Raw genomic sequence first — 26545 nt, 5'->3', positions numbered from 1 at the left:
GTTTGTTTGTTTGGTGGGTCCAGTTGCGTCTCGCTGGGCGGCTCAAACTGGAATGCTGCTGCTGTTTGGCTGATCGATAACCCGTTATCGATAACAATTTATGCGCCCAGCATCAGCTGCTCGAACGCATCCTCCACATTGCTCTCGTCCAACAGATTGAGATGCGCAATATGCGGCATTGTTGCACTGCGACTCAAGCCGCCGCCGCCGCCACCAATTCCAACACCACCAGCTGTGGCACCCGACACGCCACCCAAACCACCCACACGATATAGACTCGCTGCCGCAACATTACCATTCGATTGCGAGTTTAGCGAGCTCAACGATTTGCGTGCTGTCGACAGCTTTTCACTTGTCTTGGTGCGATTTATCGCCGATTTTCGTTGCGTTGTCGATGTCGATGTCGTTGTTGTTGTGCTGCGAAGCAATTCATCGTTGCCCGTTGGTGACTTTTGTCCCGAGAAATAGGCGGCAACGGTGCGTTGCTTTTGACCCACTTGCGACTTGTCAATGCCCGCCTCATACAGTTTGGGAACAGCCAACGAATGTCCCGACTTCGTGCGTCGCAGTTCACCCGGCGATGTGGCCAACGATGGTTGATTGTATCCATTTGTTTGCGGTTGCTGTTGATTGCAGATCTGTGTCCATGAATCACATTTACTCAGCCGATTGAGACGTGAGCCGCCGTTGTGCGTTGGCTGCTGTTGCAGGAAGTCGTCGTCGTGATTGCGACGACTCATCGAGCTGAAGGCGTGCACGTTGTTGAAGACAATGTTGCGTGGGATTTGATCCTCGGGAGCGGCTTCAGCGGGATTTGCCTGCGGCTGTGGCGTCGCTGGCGTCTCCACAATCGTGGGCTTATGCTGCTGATGTTGCTGCTGTTGCTGTACTGTAATGCTGGTGGTGGTTGTGCTGCTGCTGTGACTGCTGTGATTGATTGTTTGCTTGCTGCCCACTTGAGGACTTTGATACGCATTCGGCACGTAATGATGCCTTTGCGGTGGTCCGAACTTTTTCAGCAGTGGTGCCTGCTCCTTGGGCAGCGAGGATTTCACAATGTCCGGCGTATCCGCGGGTGCCGACGATTTGTATTCCTGTTCGTAGTAGAGCTTCTCCCGTTGCTCCAGCACATTGCCGAGACTCTTGCGACGCAGCTGCTCCTGCTGTTGCAATTGTTGCGTCTGCTGCACCTGCTGTCGATTGTTGGTGGTCAGCGTTTGCTGGGACATTACACGCTGTTGCAGTGTGCTCTCCATATGAATGGGACGCTGCAATGGCTTGGGATCGTAGTTGGTCTCACTGATGGTGTGACTGCGTGTGCTTAGTCTAGGACGAGGCGGTTGCTGCTGTGCCTGAGGCTGCGAATATTGCTGTGGCACAGCTGCAGGTGTGGGAGCTGGCGCAGTTCTGGGAGCAACAGGAGTTTGTTGGGGCGCCGGCTTGGGTGCCAGCTGCGGTTTGTTGCTGCGATCCACGGGTGGCGGCAATGGCGCCGTTTGTACGTGCATCGGATTCGCTGTCCAGCTGGTCATGCTCAGACTGGAGCTGGCATTCGAATGTTCCGAATTGCGACGTACACGGTGCAAACTCAGGCTTGATTCCTGCTCATCGGCCGAATCCTCCAGCGGATAAGTCACCACATAACTTGTTTGTGTTTCACTTGCATAGCTGGGCTGCGATTGTGTTTGCGTTTGAATCGTTGGAGTTGCTTGCAGTTGTTGGCTTTGATACTGCGGCTGGCGTTTGGCCTCGAAATTGCTGAGCTGCGGAAAGAGTGGTTCCACAAGCGGTGCTTGATACAGACGTCCATCGGGCGATAGGCAGCCCGGTTTGCTCGGCGAACTGGGCGCTGTGAGCGGTTGAGTTGAGACTTGAGGTCTCAGTGTTGGCTTGTTAGGGGCAACCGGAGCTGCAGCTGTACTAGGGCTGCCATTGCCTTGACCATTGCCGCCCAACTGCTTCATAGTGTAGAGCAGCGATTTGGCCGCCCGGGAGTTTCGCCCGAAGACCTCATCGTCGCTCACGTGCGCCGTGCGACGTCCGGCGACTGTGACAGCTGTTTGACTGCGTGGCTTACGCATCACCTTGATCTCCGCACGATACTCGTGCATATTATTGTGATCCGAATCGAGATCGAGATCATCGTCCGTGTTGTCGGTCATCAGGGGTGCGGTCAAACAGCTCGTCGGACTATCGACGGGACTGACAAAGTCGAAGTGCCGCGACGATTGTGTGGATGGTGGTGGCAAGTACGTTGGATTCGCATTGGTTAGCACAAGTGGGGCAGCATGTGGATTTGTGAGTGGCTCCAAGACGCCGCTGCTCAGACAAGGCTGGCTGCGGTAATTGCTTAGATTGGTGGCTCCACGGCGCACACTAGACGGTGCATAGTCCGCATATGTAAAGGAGATATTTGTGGGCGGCGGCGGCGGTTGGTGTTGCGACTGTTGCGGCATTTGAGGTGGTGCTGATTGCGCATACAATTGCAGCTCGGGATCCATGGCGTTGGGCAGCGATGGACGCTTCTTGAACTCGCTGAAGCTCAACGGCGGCGCCTTCGAGCGCAACGAATTGTGGCGTTGCACTTGGGCGCCATAGGAGATGTGTTGCTGCTGCTGCTGCTGTTGCTGTTGCTCTAGATTGTCGCGCAGCGAACGCTCCTCAAAGTGATGCGCTTTGCGCTTAAAATCACTGTTATCCACTCGCGGTTTAGCCACCCAGGGCAAACCAATTGGCGATGTGGCCGCCGTCGAAGCGGGCGACGGTGTGTTGCTGTAGCTGGGACGCGGCTGCAGATGCTGTGACTGTTGCTGCTGCTGCGGCGTTGTTGGCGCCGATGCGGTGGACTGCATCTTGTTGCGCGTTCCCGGCTGCGACTTTTGCGGTATGGGCTTGTAAATGTTTGGTGCCGGCGGCTGACCCTGTTCGATGGGTCGAAACACCGACTGCGGTGCGTGTATGAACTGATTGAGCGGTGCAGCGGACGCAGCCGCGGCTGCAGCTGCAGCAGCTGTCTGTTCTCGTTCACGCTCCCGTTCGCGTTCTGTCTGTCTGTCTCGCTCCCGCTGCTGTTGCATGCGCAGCTCCATTTCCTGTCGTCGCTGACGCTCCAGTTGCTCCTGCTGCTGACGTTGACGCTCCAGCTGCTGCTGCCTCTCCAGCTGTTGTCGCTCCAGCTGCTGCTCGTAATACTCGCGTTCGACTCGAGCACGCTGTTCGCGCTCGTAGCGCGCCTCCTGCTCGAGACGCAGCTGACGCTCCAGCTCCTGACGGCGCTGACGCTCGAGCAACGCCTGCTGCTGTTGATGCTGCAGCTGCAGTTGTTGCTGCTGCTCGCGGTCGAGTTCACGCTCCCGCAACAACTGTTGCTCCCGCTGTTGTTGCTCCCGGTGTTGTTGCTCCCTGAGCTGTTGTTCCCGGTGTTGCTGCTCCCTGAGCTGTAACTCCCGTTGTTGTTGCTCCCTGAATTGGAGCTCCCGATGTTGCAACTCCCGATGCTGTTGCTCCCGCTGCAGCTCACGCTCCCGTTCCCTTTGGTGGTGCTGCTGTGATGTGGGCGGCTGCGGTGGTTTACCCTTTGTGGCCGTCGCAGCCACACCCGTTTCAAACGTGTGCTTGATGTTGCCAAACTTGTGCGTCCAATTCGATACGGAGCGTGCTCCCGCCCAGCCTAGACCGCCCTGATGATTCTGCTTGTTGATGAACGCCAGAAACTTGTGATCGTTCTCGGTCTTGGGCTCAAACGGTGGCACCACATGCTGTACACGCCGCTTAACGCTCACTTGCACCGCACGCTTCAGTCCCTGATTAGGTCCCGCATTGCTGCTGCGACTGTGATCGTCCAACTCCGAGTCGCTGTCACAATCCGCTGAACTGTACTTGGCCTTGGCCTTGGGTATATCGATGGTATTGGCGCGTTTCATTAGCTGCTTTTTGGCACCATTGAAACGTGGCGCTTGACTGGAGTCCAGCGGAGCAGCCGGTTGTTCCGCTGCCGCTTGATAGTTCGCAAAGCTGACGGCATAATCACCCGACAACGGTCGGCGATTGTTGCTGTTGCTGCTGCTGTGGGGTTTGAGTTGTGCCTTTGGCACAAACTGATTGGGCCTATACAGCTGTGTGCTAGGCGCACCCACAATGGCACCCGAGCTGGCGTTGCGCTCCAGGGGCAGCGGTGCCAATTGCGGTGGCGGCGGCACCACAGCAACACTCGGCTGTGACTTGTGCTCCAGCAACAGCATGTCTTCCATGTATCGGCGAGCATCGGCGAGTTCCTCGCGACTCACACCGACTGTATGACGATTGCTGCGCTGTCGCCGCTTTGCGAAACGCTGTCGACTCCCCTGCTCCTGTTCGGGACTCTCCCGATCGCGATGCTGATCCGCAGCGGCTTCGCCGTCTGCCAGCTTCTCGGGGGCGCTTAGACCGCACTGGAGGCGCGCTATAAGCGAGAGCAACGCCTGCCGTTGACCGCCATCGACGGCGAGCTCTTGGCCCAATTTGAGGGAGCACTCGAGGCGGCTGAGTGCATCGGTGACCTCTTGAAGCAGGCCGCGATTTGCATCGTTGCTGGCCCCGCTGCTGCGCTGTTGCAACGTATCACGCAACCCGGCGGCCAGCAAACGCAAATCCTCGCCGCTTTCGGTGCCGGAATCCTCTTTTTGTGGCACACTCAATCGTTTCACTTGTGGCTGTGACATTATTTGATCACTCTTATCGTCGATGTCGACGTCGACGTCGTTGTCTTTCTCCTTCTCTGGACCGTCTTCGTTTGCGTCTTTTATTTGCGTCTGGCTAACAACTTTTGGCTTTTGGCTAATGCTATGGCTACTGCTACTGCTCGGGATTTTTCTACTGTTAGTATTGCTACTGTTACTGCTAAGACTATGGCTTAATGCGGGTGTTGCTCCCTTAGCTCCCTCTTTTGCTGATTTTGCTGCTTTTGCTGCTGCTGGCTGTAACTGTACTTGTGGCTCTGTCTTCTGTGGCAGGGACTCACTCTGTTGACCGTCGACCACGTTGCTGCCAGTTGCTTCCACCACCTGCTTGCTAAGCTCTACTTTGGCCAACTTTTCCTCCACTACCTTGGTGGTCGAGGTGGCACTAGCAGCTGAGGTGGAAGTGGAGGTGCTAGTGCTTGTGCTAGTGCTAGTGTTTGACTTTGTTGCCTGCTTGGACTCCACTTGCTTTTGCTGCTCCACTTTGGATGACGCTGTTGTTTGTGTCTTTGGCTGTGGCTGTGACTGTGGCTTTGCCTCCACCTTCTCGGCCTCTTCTTCCTCCTCGTCGCTGTCGTCGGTTACCTCTTCAATTATTTCCTCATACTCGCTGGCGCTGCTCTCCTCTTCCTCCTCTTTGGCAGCGGCTTTTGCACCGCCTGCCTTCAAATTTTTCTGCTCTAAAATGCGCACAACGCATACGCAATTTCAAAATTCAATCAAAATGCATTAAGAGTGTGTGATGAGAGTGAGAAAAAAAGAGGGAGAGAGAAAGAGAGAAATATATGTTTTTGTTTTCTTGATTTCTTTTTGAGCAAATTTTTGAAAGCGTTGTAACGCGCACAACAATGAACACAACACGGCAACAAAAACGCTGGGGAGGGAATATATAGACGTAAAGCATGATAAAAACAGTTGTCGGAAGAATCGAAAGGTCGAGCAGGCCGTTCACTTGGGCTGCCCTACGCTGAAATCGTAACGAGATCAATTTTTTGTGGAATTTTTTTATAGAGCGGGTCTAAGGGGCTCATCGTCGTCACATCAAAAGCCTAGCAAGCCACTAGCTTTTGCTGCGACGAGCAAACGTATAACGAATAGGCAAAAGAAACGAGAAAATAACGAAACAAGAAAACGAACAACGAGTGAACGTTTATAGCGAGAGATTGGTGATGAATATTTTATCGTTTTGAACAATTGAACGAACGAATGTGTAACGAGAGAACAACAAGTGGCGTTTTGCGTTTAAAGACGAGAACCGGAGCGAACGAGTGAGAGCGTTTAACGAGAAACAGAAGAGAGAACAAAACGAATGAACGCTAAACGCAAAACAATAACAGAGAGCGTTGAACAAGTAAAAGTAAAAGGAGTAAATATGTGGCAACGAGTAAATGAATATGCACCGAGTAAATGTGTTGAGCGAGTAAATATGTAACGAGTAGAGAGGCAACGAGTAGATGAATAATGACGAATGCACTGTGACCAACGAGTGAATGTTTTATGAACGAGTGCGGAACAAACGAGTTTGACAATATGAGATGTAGATAGATGAATGATGCGTAATTGTTTGACTGACGAGTAATTGCAATACCTGTCCTCGAATATCACTTTATCTAGCTACGAGTATGCGCTGTTTGCATATCTACAAGATACAAATACAGAACACAATCAGAAGCTATATAGTTTACCGACGATAGATACAGATCGAGAGAGAGAGAGAGAGAGATAGTAAAATAAGTAGAAAGAGAGTGAGCGAGAGATAGCTAATAGAGAGCTATATCAATTATCATATATAGTAAAGACTTCGATAACCAGTTAGTAAATCGTCTGGTCACTTCCTGTAACTGCCATTATTATCCTTGTGGGTTAGTGCTCTGGTATACCATATAGTAGTGCTGTATAGTTAGGATGCCAAGTGTTAAACACATAATGCGACTTACCTTCGCGTTCCGCCATAAGTTCGCGTAAACGTGCACGGATCTTGCGACGCTCCTCGTATGTGGAGGCCTGTTCCAGCTAAAAGTATTGAGGGGAATCAAAGCAAAGATGATGACGTGAGAGAATGTTACTATATACTATATACAGGTCAAGAATGTTCTCTATTTAAATTTCCCTCACTTAATTATTGTCGATGTTACAGCTCTACTTTAATAACATAAAATAATATTTATCAAGACTTCACATCGAATTCAAGTTTGCTTTGGTTGCAATCAGTTAAAAATCTTGGAATTCATTTATATATAGCTTTTGGTATATTTTCGGTATATTAATGGTGAATATTTAAGCATTAATACTGCCTTCTTATTCTCTGCTATGTAGGCTTCAAAAGTAACTGTATTCTATGGTAGAAGTTGAATATGGTAGTATAATCTAATGCCACATATAGCTTTTGGTATATTTGAGTATTTTAACGGTATATTACTAGTGAATATTTAAACACTAATACCGCTTTCTTACATGTCAAATATTCTTTCAAAAGTAACTGTATTCTATTGTTTATTTTGAATACAATTGTATATACATATAAGAAATATAGCTTTTGGAATATTTAAGTATTTGTTTCGGTATATTCATTGTGAATTGTTAAACATTAATACCACATTCAGAACTTTCTGCATACTAATTTCTTTGAATGTTGATTGATAGCAAGTTGAATCGTAACCATAATGAGATGAGTTTGCTTTTGTGGCTGTCAACTTACCAATTGCCTAAGTAACTGCTCGTCCCAAATCTCCTCGATGTCACAAGTTGTGCGTGTAACTGGTGCTGAGGATGTTATTGATGATGTTGTTGTTGTTGTTGTCTTCTTGTTGCTGTTGTTGTTGTTAGTGTTGCTGTTGCTGCTGGTGGTGCTGCTGCTGCTGATGTTGTTGCCTGATTTGCTGCTGTAGCTGCTGCTAATGCGTGTCGTTTTCACCTGAAATAAAGAGTGTGCGTGAATGAAACAGCATGATCATATTTTTGTTGTTGTTGCTGTTGTTGTTGCTTAGTTTGTTTATCAACCGGAAAATGAGAGAGACAAAAAAAAAATAGAAAAGTATTGGTCCACAGTGTGTGCCGAAAAGCAGACGCCAGCTGTTTTCTTTTTGGCTTAACTCTAAATACAGACGATGAGCGCATTCGCCGGCTACGCCAAAAAAAAAAAGAAGAAGAAAAAAAAAAAGACTGACGAGAATGAAATAGAAACAGCAACAGCAACAGCAAAAGGCCAAAAGCCAATTTACGTATTTGCCGCTCGACCCTGATCACCAACGATGATAAGGCAGAAATATCAAAATCACAACCACAACAACAAACGAATTGAATTGAAATCGCAGTCGAAGTCACAACAATTTGTGTCGTCCTTAGCCATGATCAGAATCTTCCGGCTGATTGACGCTCGCTTTTGTACGTCGTCTTTTTCGTTTTTTGTCTTACGGCTTTGTTGTTTCTTCCCCGACGTTAGACAACAAACTGAACTGAACTGAACTGAATTGAACTGATCGGAATTGAACGAGCGAACGTCGGCAAGCATACCTGGCGTATGCGTAATGCGGAGCATATTGCGCTTACGCCGCATACAACACAGACAATGAGGAAATGCGCGAAAAATCGAACAATTCTTTCAGCTCAATAATTACGAGCATTTCCATGACTCATTAACAGTTTTCGATCAATTCACAGCTCTTCGCCTTTCTCCACATGAATTCAAATTGCGCTACACAAACTATGTGTGATTTTATATAAACATATAGATAAAAATATATAGATATAAACAGATATATAGTAGATGCCGCAATGCATAAATATTTCAAGAATATCAATGCTGATCGAGACAATTTTAATAATACAAAAATATATGTTATAATATTTTGTATAGAATCGATTAAAGCTAAAGAATTTCATAAACAAATTTGTTTGACTAACAACTTGAAGTATTCAAAATGAAATTAATTTTTTTTTGTATAATATAATGTTTGTATAGAATGTATTCAAGCTAAAGAATTTCTTTGACTAACAACTTGAACTTTTCAAAATGAAATTAAATTTGTTGTATCATCCTATTTTACTTTTTACGCATTTCAAATATTTTTGAATATCCTTTGTGATTTATTGGCAAAGCAATTAAACAAATCAACAGAAACATGCGCAAAATTGAAAGACATTCATTCGGAAACATAAATTGCGAAAATGTACGCTATTAAGCGTAATTTTGGAATAAGTATGCTATATAGTAGATTTAAAAGTCACGCTGAACTCTTTTGACCGTCAGTCAAAACACTCATGAAAAATACTCGAAGCATTTTCCAGCTACTTTATCGTGCAACTGAATCTCCGATGTACTTAAGCTACTATATTGCTATGGCCATAAAGCGTGTGTAGACCTCGTGGAGGGGGCGCGGAGGGGCCGGGGTTAAAATTATCGTATGTAGAAATGTAGATTAATTAAGTATACGCAGCGGTTGCCCGCAATTGACTTTTTTTCGGATGGCACAAAAGCGACGAGCGAATCGAGAAAATCAAGAAATATTCTGAAATTCATTTGATTTCGGGGTACGTCAAGCGCATTTTCCCGCTCCCCCCCCAACCCCTCAACGCTCGTTTCCCTCCTCCACAAAATATTCCCCAAACTGACAGCTGTCCGAGTGAACCGTTGCCTGCTTTTCCCGCTTGTTGTTTATAACAATTTGACCAAATTTGGCCAGCAAAATTTTTCAAAAACTGAAGAGGAAGAGCACAAGTTTCGAATATGTGCGAGGGAGAAGGCAAGCACAAGGGAGAGAGAGAGAGAGTGAGAGACGCTAAACACGCGCTGCTATTTTTAGTTGTAGAGATTATTTAAGCAATATGCAAAATGAGAGAGCGAGAGATAAAGCAGGAGAGAGAGAGGGGAAGAAAGAGAGAGAGAGTGAGATAGCATATAACTTGCTGCTTCCATATTTTTGCTTGCACGCACTAAAGAACGTTCCTTTCCGCCTTCACAATATTATTTAAAACTAGGGTATTCCAAAGCAACACACAATTAGACAGCAAGTTTGCAACAACAGAACGACAAATTGATTGCTTTGATAAGCTTTAGTTTTGTTTATTAATTGCCAAATTATAGTTGGAAATATTTCTTTATAAAGTTGGGTATTACAGTGGGAAAAGTTGACAATTTTCTCATATCAATAGCAGACACAGGGAGGCATCTCCGACCCTTTAAAGTATATATATTCTTGATCAGCGTTTATAGCCATGTTTTTGATCTTGTAAAAGCATTTTTTATTCTAAAAAACTATAAATTTTGTTTCCTTGAACTTGGTCTTATATCGAAAATCAAGATTTTTTTCTAACTTTATAATTTTGATGTTCTGAAGCACTTTTTAGGTTAAAACTCTTAGCAATAAGACCAAAATCTTAATTTTAGAACGTTCTTTTTTTCAGTGTAGAAAAATAATTTTCTTTAGGTGTTATTATAACTAATTATTGCAACACTTCGAGTTGAGCTGTCAAACATTTGTGTGCGCAATTTTCTTGTAGATTATAAATTTTGCTTCAGTTATTTCTAGCATAACTAAATTAGCAAAACACCCACCCAAAGAAATTGGTGAAATTTGTTGCTTTAAATAAGCAGCAAACACAAACAGAAATTTTTCGTGAAACATTGGCAAAATACACAAAGAGAAAAAGCACATTGTTGCTGCTTTTACAATGTGGGCCAACAAAAACGAAACAAAAACGAAACAAAAAAATAATAAATCGAAATAAAAGAAATGCAAACAAATTGTATATACGAGAGAATATCGCTATAAAAAGCTAGAGAGTCGAATTAAGAAATTTGAAATGTAATTGCAAATTTTCATTAGAATTTGATGTGCATTTATTTTTATAATCATTTGTCAGTTGTGTGACGTGTTGCGGGCTATTGTTGTAGTCGCCATTGTTGTTGTTGTTGCTATTATTATAATTATTATTATAGTAGTTGTTGTTGTTGCTGTTCATGTTGATGCTGATGTTGTTCTAATTGTTGTTGCTGAATAGGCTTGCCAAGTTATTTGGCGCAATTCCGCTAAAGCGTAACAAACCTCACAAATTGACGAACTACAAAAAAACCAAACGGTTGGAGAGGGGGGAAATGGAGCGAGGAGAGTGAGGGGAACGAGGGGAAGTGGAGTGCGAGTTGAGGCAGCGAAGCATGGAAATCAAAAATGGAAATTGCGGGCCCCAAAGACAGCAACAACAACAATTAAAAGAAATGCTGCTGGCGGCAAATAAAAAAGGGGTAAAGTGGAGTGTGGGGAGAGAGGGGAAGGGAAGGGAAGGGAAGGGGGTTAGACAACCGGGTGTTGTTGCCGCCGGCATTGTTGTTGCTGTTGTTCTTGTTGCTGTTGCTGTTGTTCAACTGACCAAAGCGAGTGCAGTCAGCTGCAGTTGTTATTAGTTGTTGCTGCTGCTGCTGCAAATTGAGCAACAGCCTCGCGTTGGCTTTGACACTGTCGCCTGTTGCTGTTGCTGTTGCTGCCACAACAACAACATGTATGAAAGCTGCAGTAGAGTGTGCCCGACTGTGGGATACCCGCTTAACATATTGAATAAAAGCAAAACAATGCGGTATTAATTTTAAAATATACCAAATAATGAATAAAAGTAAAACAATGCGGTATTAATTTTAAAATATACCAAATAATATACCAAAAATACTAAAAACTAAATAGGTATATTGATATAGTACTACATTCAAAATATACCATAAAGTAATAAATATATACCAAATTAGTATACCTAAAATATACCAAAGTGTGAATTTGGTATATCGATGAAGTATTTCCTAAATAACTTTTACAATTTTTATCCGATTATCCGAAAATTTTAAACTAACTTGATCTACGTGTAATAATAACGAGTGCTATCGAAAAAAGTTATATCTCTATCTATTATAGTCTCTGAGATCTAGGTATTAATACGGATGGACGGACAGACAGACAGACGGACATGGCTATATCGACTCGACTGTTAATGATACTCACTACTTGGCTTAAACAAAAGTAAAGCATTATTCCTGCAGAAATACCCAAATATACCATTAACCATATTTGGTATATCGATAAAATACTGAAAAGCACATATATACTTTATAGAAGATAGATATGCCTAATTCTGCCTTTGGCATACACTTTTCCTGCAGTCACAATGCTATAATACCCTTCTACCCTATGGGTAACGGGTATAACAACAACAACAACAACCAGCTAACGCAAACCATATGATTAATGCTTTTAAATTTGTCTCTAGTAAACAAAATTGTTGTTAAATTTAGCCAACAGCAGAAAGGTGAACATCAACAGCAAAAGCAACAGCAACAACAACGTGAGGAAGGCCGCGACAGCTCTTTTAGGCTATTTCAATTTGTGTTTCAATTTCAAATTGAATAATGAAAAATGCCAGCCAAGACACCGAAAACACACAGGAAACCTTCAATTTTCACAGCGCTTTACAATTTTCCATGAACTTAATCCGAACATTATAAAAACATAAAACTAAAATTGCCCACGCAAAAGTTCAATTTCATTTAAAAAATTTGCATTGCTTTCATTTTGTAATTTAAAAATGCAACTGCAAATATGAATTCATATTTACAACATTTAATACGAAATCAAATTGAGCAAACCTAGAGTTACATTTTACTATTAATTGTAGAGTAAAATAAATAAAATATAGAGAAAAAAATACTAGATTGAAAAGTAGATTGCAAATCTTGATTTAAGATTTCACCTTCTTAGTTCAACTTTCAAATTTTGCATTCTTGAAACAAGATTATAATCATGAGTTTTAAGATCTAGAATTTTTGTAGAATTTCAATCTCGATTCAAGAACCTTCTTGGTTAAATTCTGACATCAAAAAACTTTGATTTAAGAAAATGTTCTTGACTTGATCACGTTTTTTCTTTCTGTGTATGAAGTATTTATTCTATTATGCTTATAGTAAATTGTTCATACTTAATTAAATTGCAAATTTAAGCAACATTCTGAAATTGGAATTGTTAAGAGTTCATATTGAAAATGAAATATTGCTGCAATGTTCATTAAATGCATTTGAAAACGTTGAAAAAGTTTCCATCATTTTCATGCTGCGATTTTCAGTTGCTTTTCAGTTTCAGTTTTCAGCATTGAAACTGTGAATTGCCCACGCCAAAAAGCCAAAAAACCGAAAAGCAAAAAGCCTTCAATTTTAGTTTTGAAAATTTATCCAATTTTTCCATGAGTTCGTTTTTCGTTTTCAAAGAAAAAAATACAATGCAAAAGAGATTTTCTTGTTGGCTTTTCCAATCATTGTTGCTGTGTTTTTGAATATTTTTAGCTACATGGAAAAGCGGCAGAAAAGAGCTTTATGAACGGCAATTTTTGACATGCAAAATGAGCGAAGAGCTGAGACAAAGATGAACAACGGGTACAAAACAGACTGACAGCGATTATGAAACGACGCAGAGCAAAAAAGAAATGAACAACAACAACAACAACAACAAAATGAAGTGAAGTGAAGAAATGAGAGAGGCAACAAGATTTGCCACGCTGGGAAAAAGGCTGTTAAACTAACAGTTAACTGCGGGAAAAACCGGCTCAACTCAACTCAAGTCAACTCGACTTGGCTCGAAGAGTCAAAGCCAAAGCCAAAGCCACAGTCAAAGCCAACGCAAAAACCACTTGCCGCTAGTCGCTGACTCCAAACAAACTTTTTTCTTTCTTTCTTTCGTTATCTCTCTTTCTTTTTTTTTTTTTTTTTGCTTTTTCTAAGCAGCTGAGTGTGCGTGTGTGTGTGTGTGTGTGTGTCGTGTTTGTTTGGCCCGACAGAAGCTGCAAAATATTATTATAAACATGTTGCGCTCGAATGGCTTTTGTAGCAATTTAAAAACCGGTTCGGAACCGAACCATGAACCAAATTCATTTAACACTTGAAGAGCCACACAATGAGTAGAACTTGGCAGCAACACTTCACTTCGAAATATACTAATTGCTCACACACTGAGTTTAACAACTTCCACGACAAAAGCTCTAGTTAACAACTGAGATACTTGTGCAAAAGATACTTTGGCTAGAGATACTTTTTTATAAAGATGCTAATCAATAGATCTGAGTCACTTTAGATTCTTTGGAATCGGCCTAAAATCAAATTGAATACTTTTCATTTTGATTGGTTGATTTTTCGATTTATGATAATACTTTATTTGGTATAATATTAATTGAAGTTTTTTCTGATTCCTGAAAGAAATACTTTTGTATGGGTAAAAAACGTAGCTCTATATATACTATGCTCTATATTACTATTACTGTACTATATAAATATACAAAATATATCCGTTACTATATTTTAGTATTTTTGCGGTATATAATTCGGAATATTATAAGAATAGTACCTCACTGCTTTGATTTTATTCAAAATCTCACATTCTACTTGTAGTTTTCTGACTTATTTTAATCTATTCCAGAAAAGTTATTTCGATATTAAAAACTTGGTTTATATATGTAGTTGAGATTACTGTACAAAATAGTCGACAGAAATGTAATTTTTGTACTAAAGTTACTCACACAATTTCTGATTAAATAATTGAAATGTATTTTATGCTGGTTGCTGTTTATATGAACCCCAAAATCTAAGTTCCAATTTGAAAGTATAAAAAACAAACACTGTTAGATAAAAGTATGCTAATCTTTGTATTAAGAAACCTATTCTTTAAATCATTATTACATCTTGAATCCATTATGTTCGGCACATTATTCACTTTGTATCTTTATCTCGTTCCAGCTCCAGCTAAACTGTTTTGCCCTGGTAAGTGAATCACATCTTTTATTACTAAATTTGGGTAGCAATATATTTTGTTGTCAAAGATGAAAGAACTCTATTTAGAAATGGTTTCGCTTAACGGCAAAAGATCAAAACTGTGCAACAATAGAACAAAACAGAACAGAACAGCTGAGAGAAACTTTGCGAATACGAAATGAGCTATCATAAAGATATCAGAGCAGATACGTATGTATATAAATACCAACTAATTAATTGGGGCTGATCTATGGAAGACAACGTGCAAAAGCCTTTCAAAGTTGTGTTGCCAAAAAAAAACGTCTTTGACTAATTTGTTAGAGGTCCCATTAAGCATTGAGCACATGTTCGCTGGCTGCCCTTTTCCTTTCTCTTCTTCTTCTTCTTTTTGTGTGTTTTGTGTGATTATGAAGTGTATTATTTATAGTTTAGTTGTTGGTGACCTATTTTTCTCACAATTTAGTATTGCATCTTTTTGTGTTGGTTTTTCATAATTTTTTTTGTCGAGTTGATCGAGAAAACTTTTCCATCGATCGAAAAGTAATGTAAAAGTAAAAGTATCTGTGCTATGCGAGCGATAGTGAGATATAAATGTATCTAGTCGTTGTCTATAATAAACTCAGAGATGGAGCTTAGTAGGATCTATAAGCAGGGCTGTGGTATTCTGTGGTATTTGGTGCACAAGTGAACCAAACCAAAAAAAAAAAACAAAAAAACACAAAAAAAAAAGTGAAATAAATATATACAGGCCACAGCGATGGATGCACAACTCAACTATAGATGTTGCCTGTATCTCTCTGAAAGTATCTGTTCTCTACACACTTACTATGTATATATACATATACGTCTACATATATACATATATCTTTAGATATAGCTATATAGCTGGGTGTCGCTCTTCTGCCCAAAAAATGCTCCACAAACAGACAACAGACAACAGAAACAGAAACGCTGGCGTTGCTTGGATTCGACGTCTCCTTATAAATAGTGTCTAGCGTTTGCGCTATTTTTGTCGGAACATTTATCGCACGCTTGCGCTCTCATTCATGCAGCAGTCCCCCTACTTCCCCTTTCCCCTTCTTCTCCACCCCGCTGCTGTTGCTGCTGCTGCACGCCACCTGCTTTTTTTTCTTAAATTTATTTATTTATTTAGTTTTGCTTTTTTCGAGCATTTGAAAATTTTGCTGCTGGGCAAATGTGTGTGTGTGTGTGTGTTAGCTACAGGCTTGTATTTAGTTATGTGTGTATGTGTGTGTGTGTGTGTGTGTGTATTTCCACTTTCAGGTGCATTGTGTGTTGTGCTTTTTCTTTGTGTATTTTCTTTTTGTGTGTGATTTTTTTTTTTTTATTTGAGGTGTCGTGACAGAAATTCCTCGCGCCGGCCTCTCAAATTATGCGCACTAAAAATAATTGACAACAAAAACGCTGTGAAGCGACGAAGAGGCAAATATGCAACAGCTGCGGCCACTGCCACGCCTACTTATTTTCGGGGAGGCTGCCACAAACACACACGCACACTATTTAGTTGCTGTTGCCGTTGCCGTTTCCCCGCTTTTGACCAAGTTTGGTTAACACACTCGCGCTTTAAACACAACAATCAACAATAACAACGACTTCTACAGCAGTAACAAAAACAACAATAACAACAACAACAACAACGACTATAATAATAGTGCTGCTGCTGTTGTTGTTGTTGTCCGTTACAAGAACAACAACAACTCAAAAAAAAAAGGTAAATAAACACAACAAGTTTTAGAACAACAAAAACTTGTTGCCTCTTGGCTTTTCAATTTTCCTCTTTGGCTTTGCTTGTTCGTTTTTGACTTTTCTAATGATTTTGCACTGTTTTGTGTGTTTTTTTTATTTTTTGGTTTTGCTAAGAATATTTTCTTGCCTCTTCGCACGTTTCGCACGTCTCGCTCGCTCGCTGCTCGTCTCTGCGTTGCGTTGCGTCGCTCGTCGTCGTCTTTTATTTGTTTGCTTAGTTTACTTTCTTCTTTCTTTTTTTGATTATATATATATTTTTTTTTGTATAATTTTCTTTCTTTTACTGTGTTGTTGATCGTGAGCACAAAAGTCGCACAAGTGATCGATGCCGCCTCTGAGTGTGTACTGAATTGGCCAACCGACAACCGACAAACGACAAGCGAACAACCGACAAGCGACAAGCCGACTCGACTCTCTCCACTCTCCACTCTCCAACACTCGCTCATTCTCATTCCCATGCCCATTCCCGTTCCCATTTACATTTCCATTTCCATTTCGTCCCCCTTTCGCATTGCCCCTCAGCCAGAAGCTCACATCACGCACACGGCACTAAAGCGCCAAAGAGTTAGAAAACGACAAAGAGAGAAAGAGCGAGAGCCTCGGAGAGTCTGCTGCCGAAGAGAGCGGAGAGAGAGAGAGAAAGGCAACTATGCTCGCTAGAGATCGTGGTGCATAGACAAGTGCTGTGCACACACGTGGGTTTTGGCTTTTCGCCTCTCTCTCTCTCTCTCTCTCTCTCTGTGTGTTTCTTTCACTTCCTCTCACTTTCCCTCAGCATCTGCTCCAGCTCTTGCTTTGGTGGAATTGATGTGCTCTCGATATACCCTGTTAGATGATATTTCATAGAATAGTGTCCTATTATAGGCGTGAATATGTTTCTTCAATTTTATGAAGAGCATTTTTCCCTTTTCTATGAGATTTATCATTTCGTATTGCTAAAATACTTTAAAATTTCGGACACTTCAAAAATATCTATTATGGTTTTTATTTTTCGATTAAATAGTCAAATTTGAATTTTTGGGAATGCATTATTTATAGTTTATTACATGGAAATCAAGTTTTATTCGAATTATATAAATTGGTTTATATTAAATTAGTTATCATAATACTGCGTTGAATAGGGTGCAGATCAGATATGAATATTTGTTGTCATTTTTTGATTATTCAAAACAATATCGGTGAACAATTCTTTATAGATAGGATTCTCTTAGAAATTTATTTGCTTACCGCTTGGCTGCTGTTGTTGCTATTCCTGTTCGATTGCTGACGTTGTCCGGCTGGCAACATGCTCTCCACACCCTGCATGATAACGCTGGCACCCAGGAATTTGTTAAGCAAAGCACGTGCTTCGCGATCTTCCGAACTGTCGCCGGGTTCAACGACTACACGAATAAAGAAGAATTGTGTTAGATGAGATTTCTGATTGACCGCGAGCGTAGGGAAATGGCTTACCATTGTCGGCATTGCGCATACGCTCGAGGACATCGTCGACGCTGCTCACGAGACGCTCCTCGCCGCTGGTGTTGAGGAAGGAGCGCGTGGAGCTGGAGGTTCTGGTGGTGCTGCTGCTTGTTTGACGCAGTTGCGGTTCCATTTCCACCTCAATTACGCTGCACACATCATTTGATTCACTATCCTCAGTCTCCTCCTCATCGGCCAGCTCATGCTGGACGAGGGTATGTGTTTGGGTTTGCGATTGATTTGAGGCTGTGGACTCTTTGCGAATAAAGCGCTCATTGATTTCCTTGGCGGAACCACGACGTGTTGTGACCGTATCAATTGCATCCATTGGTCCGGTGATTTGCTTAAACTCGCGCTGCAACTTGGTATTGGCATCCGCATGGGATTTACGCTCCAGCTGCTGTTGCAATGTGGCCAACTCCTCCGGATTGCTGGAATAGATCAACTCCTTGCGTTCGTGACGTGGCGGCGATTTGTCATCCGAATAGAACTGTTCCTCAATGACATAGCCTGTGACTTCTAAGTTGGGATAATAAGTAGGAAGAGTTTCATTAGTTGCTGGATAGCATTACCACTTCACGCTCACGACTTACCTTGCTTTGTCTCACACGGCGCCGGCTGTGATTTCTTCTTCAGTGCCCTTATGCCAAAGAGGGGCAGACCGTTCTCATCGGTGGGTCCTACGCCATAGCTGGACGTGATCGAGTCCTCCTCGCGACGTTTGGTAGATGAGTTATTGGTTGTGGTAGTGCTGCTGCTGGTGCTGGTAGTGCTGCTGCTAGTGCGTGCCATCTTGTTGCTACTTGTGGTAGTGCTGCTCGTGGTGGAAGGTTTGCGTGGCGTTGGGGAGGCTGAACCGGAAGCACGCAGCACCTTGCTGCGATCGGCCCAAATGGGACTTGCTTTCGACGAGGCTGGCACGCTGCGTGGACTGTTCCCATTGTGATGGTTGCTACTGCTGGTAGTGGTGCGTGTGGTTACAGTTGTGGTGCTGCTGCTACCTCCCGTCTTGTTGGTCGGACTGCGACGACGTGTTGTTGTTGTCGTAGTTGTTGTCTGAGTCTGAGCTGGACTGGCGCTACGCTCGCGTGGTTTAACCGGTGGCTTGCCATGTCCTGTGGAACTGTCGGGCTCAGTGGTGCGTCTCGTAGTTGTTGTGGAACTGCGTGACTCCTTGACGCCTTGCTTGCTGTCGGGACTGAAGCTGCGATCACGTGGTTCCTGCGGTTGATCTGATGGGCGACGACTGGGCAAAGGACTGCGAGTGGTGCTGCGACTGGTGGTGGTGCTGCTGCTGCGTTGGTCTCTGATCTGCTTGCTGTCCGGACTATGGCTACGATCGCGTGGCTGCTCCGGTGTGCGTCGAGTGGGTAACGGACTGCGACTGGGCGTCGAGTTGTTGCTGCTGCCGCCCCTGGGTTGTCCCTTGATGGTTGTTGTCGATGTAGTGGTTGTGATGGTGCTGCTGCCAGCGTTAATCAGGTTCTTGCGTATCAAACGCAATTGAGCGCGTATGCGACGACGCAACTCATAGCTGCTGACCGTCTCCAGCAACTGTTCCAGCTGCACCACATCAAACAGCTGCTCGATGTCAATATCTTCGCTGGGCTCGGAGCGCGATGTCGAACGCTTGGGCACATCGAACTTCACCGCTGCATTGGGATTGCGCGGTTCCACGGACGTATCATCTTCAATGGAAGACTTACGCGAATAGTGTGTCTTATTTATCTCCAGGGAGTCACGTCGGATGTGCTCCAGGGAACTCTTCGTGTGATCCATGTAGGAAGGGCGACGTCCATTGGGCTCCGCACTTGGACTATGCGATGGCTGTTCAAAGATGTTGCGACGCGAGGCAACGCTACGCTGTCCGGATTGTGGTTGCTTTGGCCTGCTGCGGTCTAAAAGTGGTTCAACGTGGGTTTCAGTGGGGCTATCAGGGGAGCTGTCAGGTTGGGTGAATGGTTGTTTTTGTTGGTTAGTTGGACTATGTGTTCGCGTAGTTGTTGTATGATGCTTGGTGGTGCTGTGGTGGTGCTCAGTGCTGGCTCTAACTACGGTGCTGGAGTTCAGTGGTGCTGCCTTGTTGTTGGTTGTTGGGACTGTGGGACGTCGACCTGGCGAAGTGGCGCGTGGACTACTGCTATGCTGATTGGGTTTACTTGGAGACTCCTCAGTTGGGGTCTTTAGCGGCGAAGTGGCGCGTGGGCTACCGCATTCCTCGGTTGTAGTTTTCACTGTCGTAGTCGTAGTGGTAATGCGTCTGCCAGGTGAAGTGGGACGAGGACTTTGCTGTGGAGATTTACTGGGCGTCTCCTCCGCTGGTGTCTTTAGCGGCTTGCTGCTTCTAGGTGCGGTGGTGGTGCATCTGCCCGGCGATGTGGGTTGCGGACTGGGACGGTAAGCAGAAGGCGCAGGTCCTACCTGCTCGACATCGACATCCACATCGCTAATTACCCACTGATCTTGGGTAATGTGCTCTCTACGCTTGCTGGTAGTACTGCTAGTGGTGCTGTGAATGCTGCTCTTACGTGTTTCAGAGTCAGTGGTTGTCTTGCCGCGTGGTTGCTTCTCTAGCGAGGGTTTGCGGGGTGCCGGACTGCTGCGTAGCGGGGATCGCTGTGGAGCATTGGGCGAAGAGACGGTCTGATTGCGATAGGAGCGACGTTCCTCTGTGATTAGTGAGGTGCTGGGGCTACCACGTGTTTGCTTGTTAGGGGTTGGCTTGCGATCTCCTGGCCGCTGTCCGAAGACTGACGGACGATTGAGAATGTCCTTCTGACGCTTCAATTCAATCGTGGTCGTGTGATCCTTGGACATGGGCTGTAGTTCGTCATCCGTGTCAGGTTGTTGTTCAACACGCTTTGTTGTGGTTGTTGTTGTGACGACGCTTTCTTCGAACTCTTCTGTATCTGAAGGCTGCTCTGGTTCCGATTCCTGATCGATTTGGGGTTCCGACTCAGGCTCGCTTTGCCGTGAAATATGACGTTCGATGTTGGCCACCAACCGGGGTGATTTTTGTGGTGCACTTGGTGCCAGTTTCTCGGCGGTGTCAATAAACTTGTGCACCTTTTGCGAGACGCTCAAGGTGCAGTCATCCTGACGCAGTTCCTCATCGATATCCTCGTAGTTGGGACGCTCGATTTCCCGGGAGGGTGTTATGGGTTGCTTAGTAATATTCTCAGCGGTCTTGAGGAAACGATCGACCTTCTGGTCAATGCTGAGCAAGCACTCGTCGCTGGCGGAAACCTTTGTATGCTCGTCAAACTGGCGACTAAAAGGCACCGAGCTCTTGGGCTGCTTCACTTGCTCCGCTGTGTGCGTAAACTTGTTAACCTTTTCGTGCACACTTAGCAGACATTCATCCACATCGATACTGGTGCTAGTTACTCCATTTGTGGTCGTGATGGTGTTGGGATAATCCAAACTCTTAGGTGCCTCCACGGTGGGATTGTCGTGAATGTCCGCTTCGATGCCATTGGGATTTCGTAGTTCGGATATTTGACAACCAACGTATGCATTGGCCTCCTCTTCAAAGATGGGAATGTTGGTTACTACTGGTTTCTTGCGCGGCTCATCGTCCGGCTCCTGAACCACATCGGGATAACGTGGTTTACCAGTATCAAGCTCAGCTGGCACAGGCGTTGGCACAATACGATCTGGCGATGGCTCTCGCGAACTCTTAGCATGTTGTATATCAATGATAACGTTCTCCATTTCCTCGCTATTGATTAGCTGCTCGCTCAGATTGATTGTCTTTGTTGTGAAGCATTTGTTGGGACGTGTTGGGCGATCATTGGGTTTGAGACTACTCATTTCGGGTGCAACCGTCCTTGGCTTACCATTGACTACCTTGATGACATTCTCGCTGGTCGAACGGGTTACCTTGTCCTTATCGCGACGTGTTACTCGCGGCACTGGCGCTGATTCCTTACGCTCAGTGACAGGGAACTTGCGTGCTGGCACTGTTATCTTACGCTCCGTCTTGGGGGAGAGGATCTTCGGGGATGTGTGATCGATAATAATCTCGGTGTGCACAGAAATGTTGCTTGAGCGTCGTCGCTCATTGCCTGGCACACGACTGGGACTTGTGTCCGGTGAGGAAGACTCACCGTCCACATCATCCGTTTGCGGCTTCTGTTTGCGTGGCGATGAGCGTAAGCGATCTTTGATCGAGCTGCTGGGCTCACTGGGTTTGCGATCCTTTTGCGTTGTGCGTGTTGTTGTCGTGGATGTCGTCGTTGTGCTGCGAGATTCGTCAACGAGACTATCTCGTTTAGCAGGCTCACGCTTGGGTAGGGACTCTTTGCGTGGACTCTTTGTGGTTTTCTGTGGAGAGTCCTTAACGGGTTGCTTGGTCACGGTGCTGGTTGTAGTTTTTGTGGTGCGCGAGTTGCGACGTTCGGTTTCGGTTTTGCCAGTTTGCGGTTTTCTTGTGTCAGGTTTAGGCTGCAATTCTTCAGGTTCACTGTCGAGTGGTTGCTTCTTTTTAGGTGTGGTGGGTGCAACAGTGCGTGTGGTCTTGCTAATTTTTTCCACAACTGTCTTGCCATTGCAATCAATTATCTTCTCAGTCACAAAATGTGTTGGTGACGAAGGTTCTTTACGCGTGGGTGATGGCGACTTAAATGTCGTTCTCTCCGGCGACGGCGACTTTGAAGGACGCTTCGTTATAACTATGGTCGTTTCCTCATTTACAGTTATGGTCTCAGCATCGTCAATGGGCTGCTTTCCCACTGGCGAGCGTAGTCCTTCCTTTGGCTGTTTGCCAAATTTACGTGGTTCTTCCGTAGTCTTTGAAGGTTTACCAACTACAGGACCACCTACCGGACGTGGTTCTTTCTCCTTGGGCGCAGTCCACGATGGCTTACCAGCCGCAGGGCGCGGCTCAAGTTCGTCTCTGCGCTTCGAAGTAACTGTTTTAGTTGTCTCTTCTTCTAAAGTTATAGTCACATTATCGTCTTTCGGATGTTTGCTGGGAGAAGATCGAGGCCATGAAGGCTTACCGGCTGCGGGACGTTGCTCGTTGGGCTGTTTTCCAGTGGGTTGCTTAGGTGAAGACCGCGACGGTTTTGCACCTACAGGACGAGACTCATATTCATTATCCTCTGTGATTCGCTGTGTTGTAACAAGAGTTGTCTCTTTCTGTACAGTAAAAGTCTCTGCGTCATCCTTAGGATTTTTACGAGTAGGTTCGTCCAAAGATGGCTTACCACCTTTGGGTTGTGGTTCTATCTCGTCCTTAGGATATCTACCAGCGGGTTTAGCGGTTACTGGACGAGTTTCAAACTCATTGTCCTCGGTGGTTCGCTGCGTCGTAACGATGGTCGTTTCTTCCTCTACAGTAAAAGTCTCTGCATCATCTTTTGGAGACTTTCGTGTGGGCAAACGTGGTTCAGCCCTAGTTGGCTTAGCAGCCACAGGACGAGGCTTTTCGTCATCCTTAGGTGTAAACCTCGAAGGTTTACCAGCTGTTGGACGAATTTCAAACTCATCATCGTCTGTGGTTCCTTGTGTTGTAACGATGGTCGTCTCTTCCTCTACAGTTATAGTTTCTACATCGTCTTTTGGAGATTTGCGTGTGGGCAAACGTGGTTCATCCCATGTTGGCTCTTTGTCCTCCCATGATGGCTTACTAGCCGCAGGACGAGTCTCAAAATCATCAACCTCTGACGTACGCTTTGTAGTGACAAAAGTTGTCTCTTCGTCCAGAGTTATGGTCTCTGCGTCGTCCTTAGGAGTCTTCCGTGTAGGCAATCGTGGCTCATTTTCATAGTTAGGCTTCTTACCACCTGATGGTTCTTTGCCCTTGGGTGTTGGCCTAGAGGGCTTACCAGCAGCAGGACGAGTCTCAAATTCATCATCCTCCGTAGTTCGCTGTGTGGTGATAATGGTTTCTTCCTCTACAGTGATAGTTTCTGCATCATCCTTAGGACTTTTGCGTGTGGGCAAGCGAGGTTCATCCAATGATGGTTTACCAGCCGCAGGACGGGACTCAACCTCATCCTTAGGATGTTTACCGATAATAGGGCTTGGTGTCTTTTTCGGCTTAGGTGTTTGATTTGACACTGTGTTCTCCCAAGATGGCTTACCAGCTGCTGGAAGATTTATAAATTCTTTATCCTCTGTTGTGTGCTTCGTTGTAACAATAGTCGTCTCGTCGACGATTACGTTCTCTACGTCATCCTCAGGATATTTGCGTGTGGGGCGATGAGGCTCATCCCATGAGGGTTTACCAGCAGCAGGACGAGTTTCTATCTTATCCTTCGGAGTCGTTTTCTTTGTGCTTATGAAACTCTCGGTCTTCTCAGACTCCGTAACGTCGACGGTGACCTCACTGCGGTGTTGAGTCTCAGACTCCGGCTCAGACAGAGGCTCTTCGACCTTAATGACGGGCTGTGTGCGTACCACAACCTTTTCGGTTATCCGTCTGGGCTTATCGTCCTCATCATCGTCGTCGGGGCAATCTTCGATCTTGAACTCAAACGTATCTGTTTCCTGGACGATCGTAGTGCTTTCGTCCTCTTCCGTATCATCATCGTCGTCATCCACATTATCTTCAGTTTTCTGTACGAAGGTACCTTGAGTATCACCATCCTCTTCCATGCCCAAGATTTTGCGACAACGATCCTCAAATGTTTCACGGCGACTCAAACCTTTTTTGCGATAAGTGGGCTTGTTATCGATATCTTCTTGATCAGTGTCAGGACTCTTTGAAATGAAACCACCATCGGGAGCTTCAGGTGTTGCAAAAGTTTGAGGCTTATCAATATCATCGTTTTCGGGCTTAGTATCTTTAGGCACTGGGTATTCGGGAGCCTTACGGCTTGGCTGTATTTTACTTTCGTTCGTTATAAATTCTTCGTTAAAGTTTTTCGTTGTGTTTGTCACCTTCTGGGTCACCGTGCTCCTAAAGAATTCATCCTCTGGGAATTGCTGCGACGGTTGCTGTTTGCGGGGAATTGAATGTGGTGCATCACTGGGCTTGGTTGGAGCTCCAGCTGGCAAATGTTTTTCAGGGGTTTGACGTGGTTTATCGTTAGGTTGTGGCTCATTTGAATATCGAGGCAATTGCTTTTCAGGACTTTGACGTGGTGACTCCTTTGGCTTTGCAGGGAACCTATCAGGACTCGACTCCTTTGGCTGTTCGGGTGAATACTTAGGAGCATTGAAAGATTTCTGCTGTTCAGGTACATCTTTAGGAGCAGTTTTCCATGGTGCTAATGGCGGAAGCTGCTTCGTAGGACTATCAGCACGAGGCGACTCCTTTGGCAACTGCTTCTCGGGACTCTGACGAGGCGATTCTCTGGGCTTAGATGAAGGTGTACCTGGTTGCTGCTTTTCGGGGCTACTCGAACGTGGTGAATCTTTCGGAATGTTAGAAGGTTGACGCTTTTCCGGTGTCGCCTTAGGAGAACTCTTCCAAGGAGCTGTGCCTGGCAGCTGCTTCTCTGGGCTGGTGTCGCGAGGAGAAGGTTGTCCCTTCTCCGGTGATTCCTTAGGAGAGCTCTTCCAAGGAGCTGTGCCTGGTAGCTGTTTTTCGGGGCTAGGATAACGTAATGGTTCCTTGGGTTTTGATAGAACCGTTCCTGGCAATTGCTTCTCGGGACTTTGACGAGGTGATTCACGTGGTTTGTCGCTACCTTTCGGCTTTGGAACGTTACGCTGTCTTACCTCCAAGGTGCTCTCATCGATGACAATCTGATCATCGATTTGAGCTACCTCCTCGGGCAAGAACTCACGCTCACGCTCCTCCACCGAAGTGGTCTCGAATGTTGTCTCACGCAGCATTGTGCGTCGCTCAACGCTGGGCGACTTGGAGCTACGTCTAGCAGGAGTTGGTTCATCATCGGGATTTAGGGTAGTGCTGTTGTGATAGGGTTTTCTATGGCTGGTTGGAGTGTATCGGTGTGGTGCATCGCTGCTGGGTTCATTGGGTGCATGTTGTTGTTGTTGTGGCCTGGCGCCTGCTGTTGGAAATTTGGAAGTACATCACAACGTCAAGGCAATTGGGCAAACACAGGTTGGTGCAGGAGAAAATGAGAGGCAGCGCTCTACCAGAGAGGGTTCGTGTGTTGTAGGAAGTGCTCTACAGTGTTCCAAAACATGCCCAGGCTACGTACGTGTTACGTTAATTGGATTAGTTACGAATACTATTACACCAAAAACAGCTACGCAAAAATTCCTCTTTGCGAACGTTCGGCGGGGTTAATGGCACTACGGGAGGGAGTAGGACGTGTTAGCAGCAATCTGTGAGGTAGGCAGGCAGGCAGTTGGGTTCAATCAGGCAAGCAGGCGTTGTTGCCTTGTTAATTATTGCGCACAAATATCCCAAATATTAAGAATTAGTTGGCATTACTTGGGTTACGTTTCGATAGCTGAGTTTGTTATCGATGACATCCCGATAACGGCTGTGTACACCACAAACATTGCAGACAATAGTATCGGCATACTATTGCAACAATATAAGCTAAGAACAATGTTTGTAGTTGGCATGTCCAAGTCCAAGTGTGCTACGTGTTTTTGTGTAAGTAGTCTTTATGTGTGAGCCTCTGTGTGTGTATTACAGTGTGACCGCTTATGGAAAATTATGGAAAACAGAAAACTGTTAAATTATTCTTGCATATTATATTAAAAAAAAATCAATCGAAAACTTTTTATTTTAACGCTTGCAAAAAAACAAAGCAAGTATTGATTAATTTGATGAAAAATCTAACCATAATTAGATTAAAACGGTCAAACAGCGATCACAACTTGCTCTCTTTCGGTCTGTCTGTGTACGTGTATGTGTATATGTGAGGCTGTGGTGGTGTCATTAAGGCAATAC

At 44.8% G+C, this 26545-nt stretch overlaps 1 protein-coding gene and 1 long non-coding RNA gene across 15 annotated transcripts in view; one reads left to right on the top strand and one right to left on the bottom strand.

Annotated features, from left to right (window-relative positions):
* The window catches only part of LOC132795872 (uncharacterized), a 53793-nt gene that overhangs the window by 3945 nt on the left and 23303 nt on the right, over nt 1-26545 (top strand). Inside the window, exon 2 of the long non-coding RNA XR_009633473.1 lies at nt 14479-14502. This is a non-coding gene — a long non-coding RNA (uncharacterized LOC132795872). The remainder of the gene's footprint in view (nt 1-14478; nt 14503-26545) is intronic.
* The window catches only part of LOC132795869 (smoothelin-like protein 1), a 52691-nt gene that overhangs the window by 4985 nt on the left and 21161 nt on the right, over nt 1-26545 (bottom strand). For 5 of the 14 annotated variants that reach the window (XM_060806802.1, XM_060806798.1, XM_060806803.1 and 2 more), the window contains 6 exons: nt 18315-25688; nt 17713-18240; nt 17488-17642; nt 7417-7632; nt 6656-6731; nt 5000-5398 (listed from right to left, as the gene is read on the bottom strand). In XM_060806802.1, coding sequence (XP_060662785.1) covers nt 5000-5398; nt 6656-6731; nt 7417-7632; nt 17488-17642; nt 17713-18240; nt 18315-25688 — 8748 coding nt within the window. The other 9 variants (XM_060806807.1, XM_060806808.1, XM_060806810.1 and 6 more) reach the window with 6 other exon arrangements.

The sequence above is a fragment of the Drosophila nasuta genome, chromosome X (genome assembly GCF_023558535.2).
Source record: "Drosophila nasuta strain 15112-1781.00 chromosome X, ASM2355853v1, whole genome shotgun sequence".
Classification (NCBI taxonomy): domain Eukaryota; kingdom Metazoa; phylum Arthropoda; class Insecta; order Diptera; family Drosophilidae; genus Drosophila; species Drosophila nasuta.
Note: the sequence above shows the minus strand (reverse complement) of the source record. Positions and strands in the feature narration are given on the sequence as shown.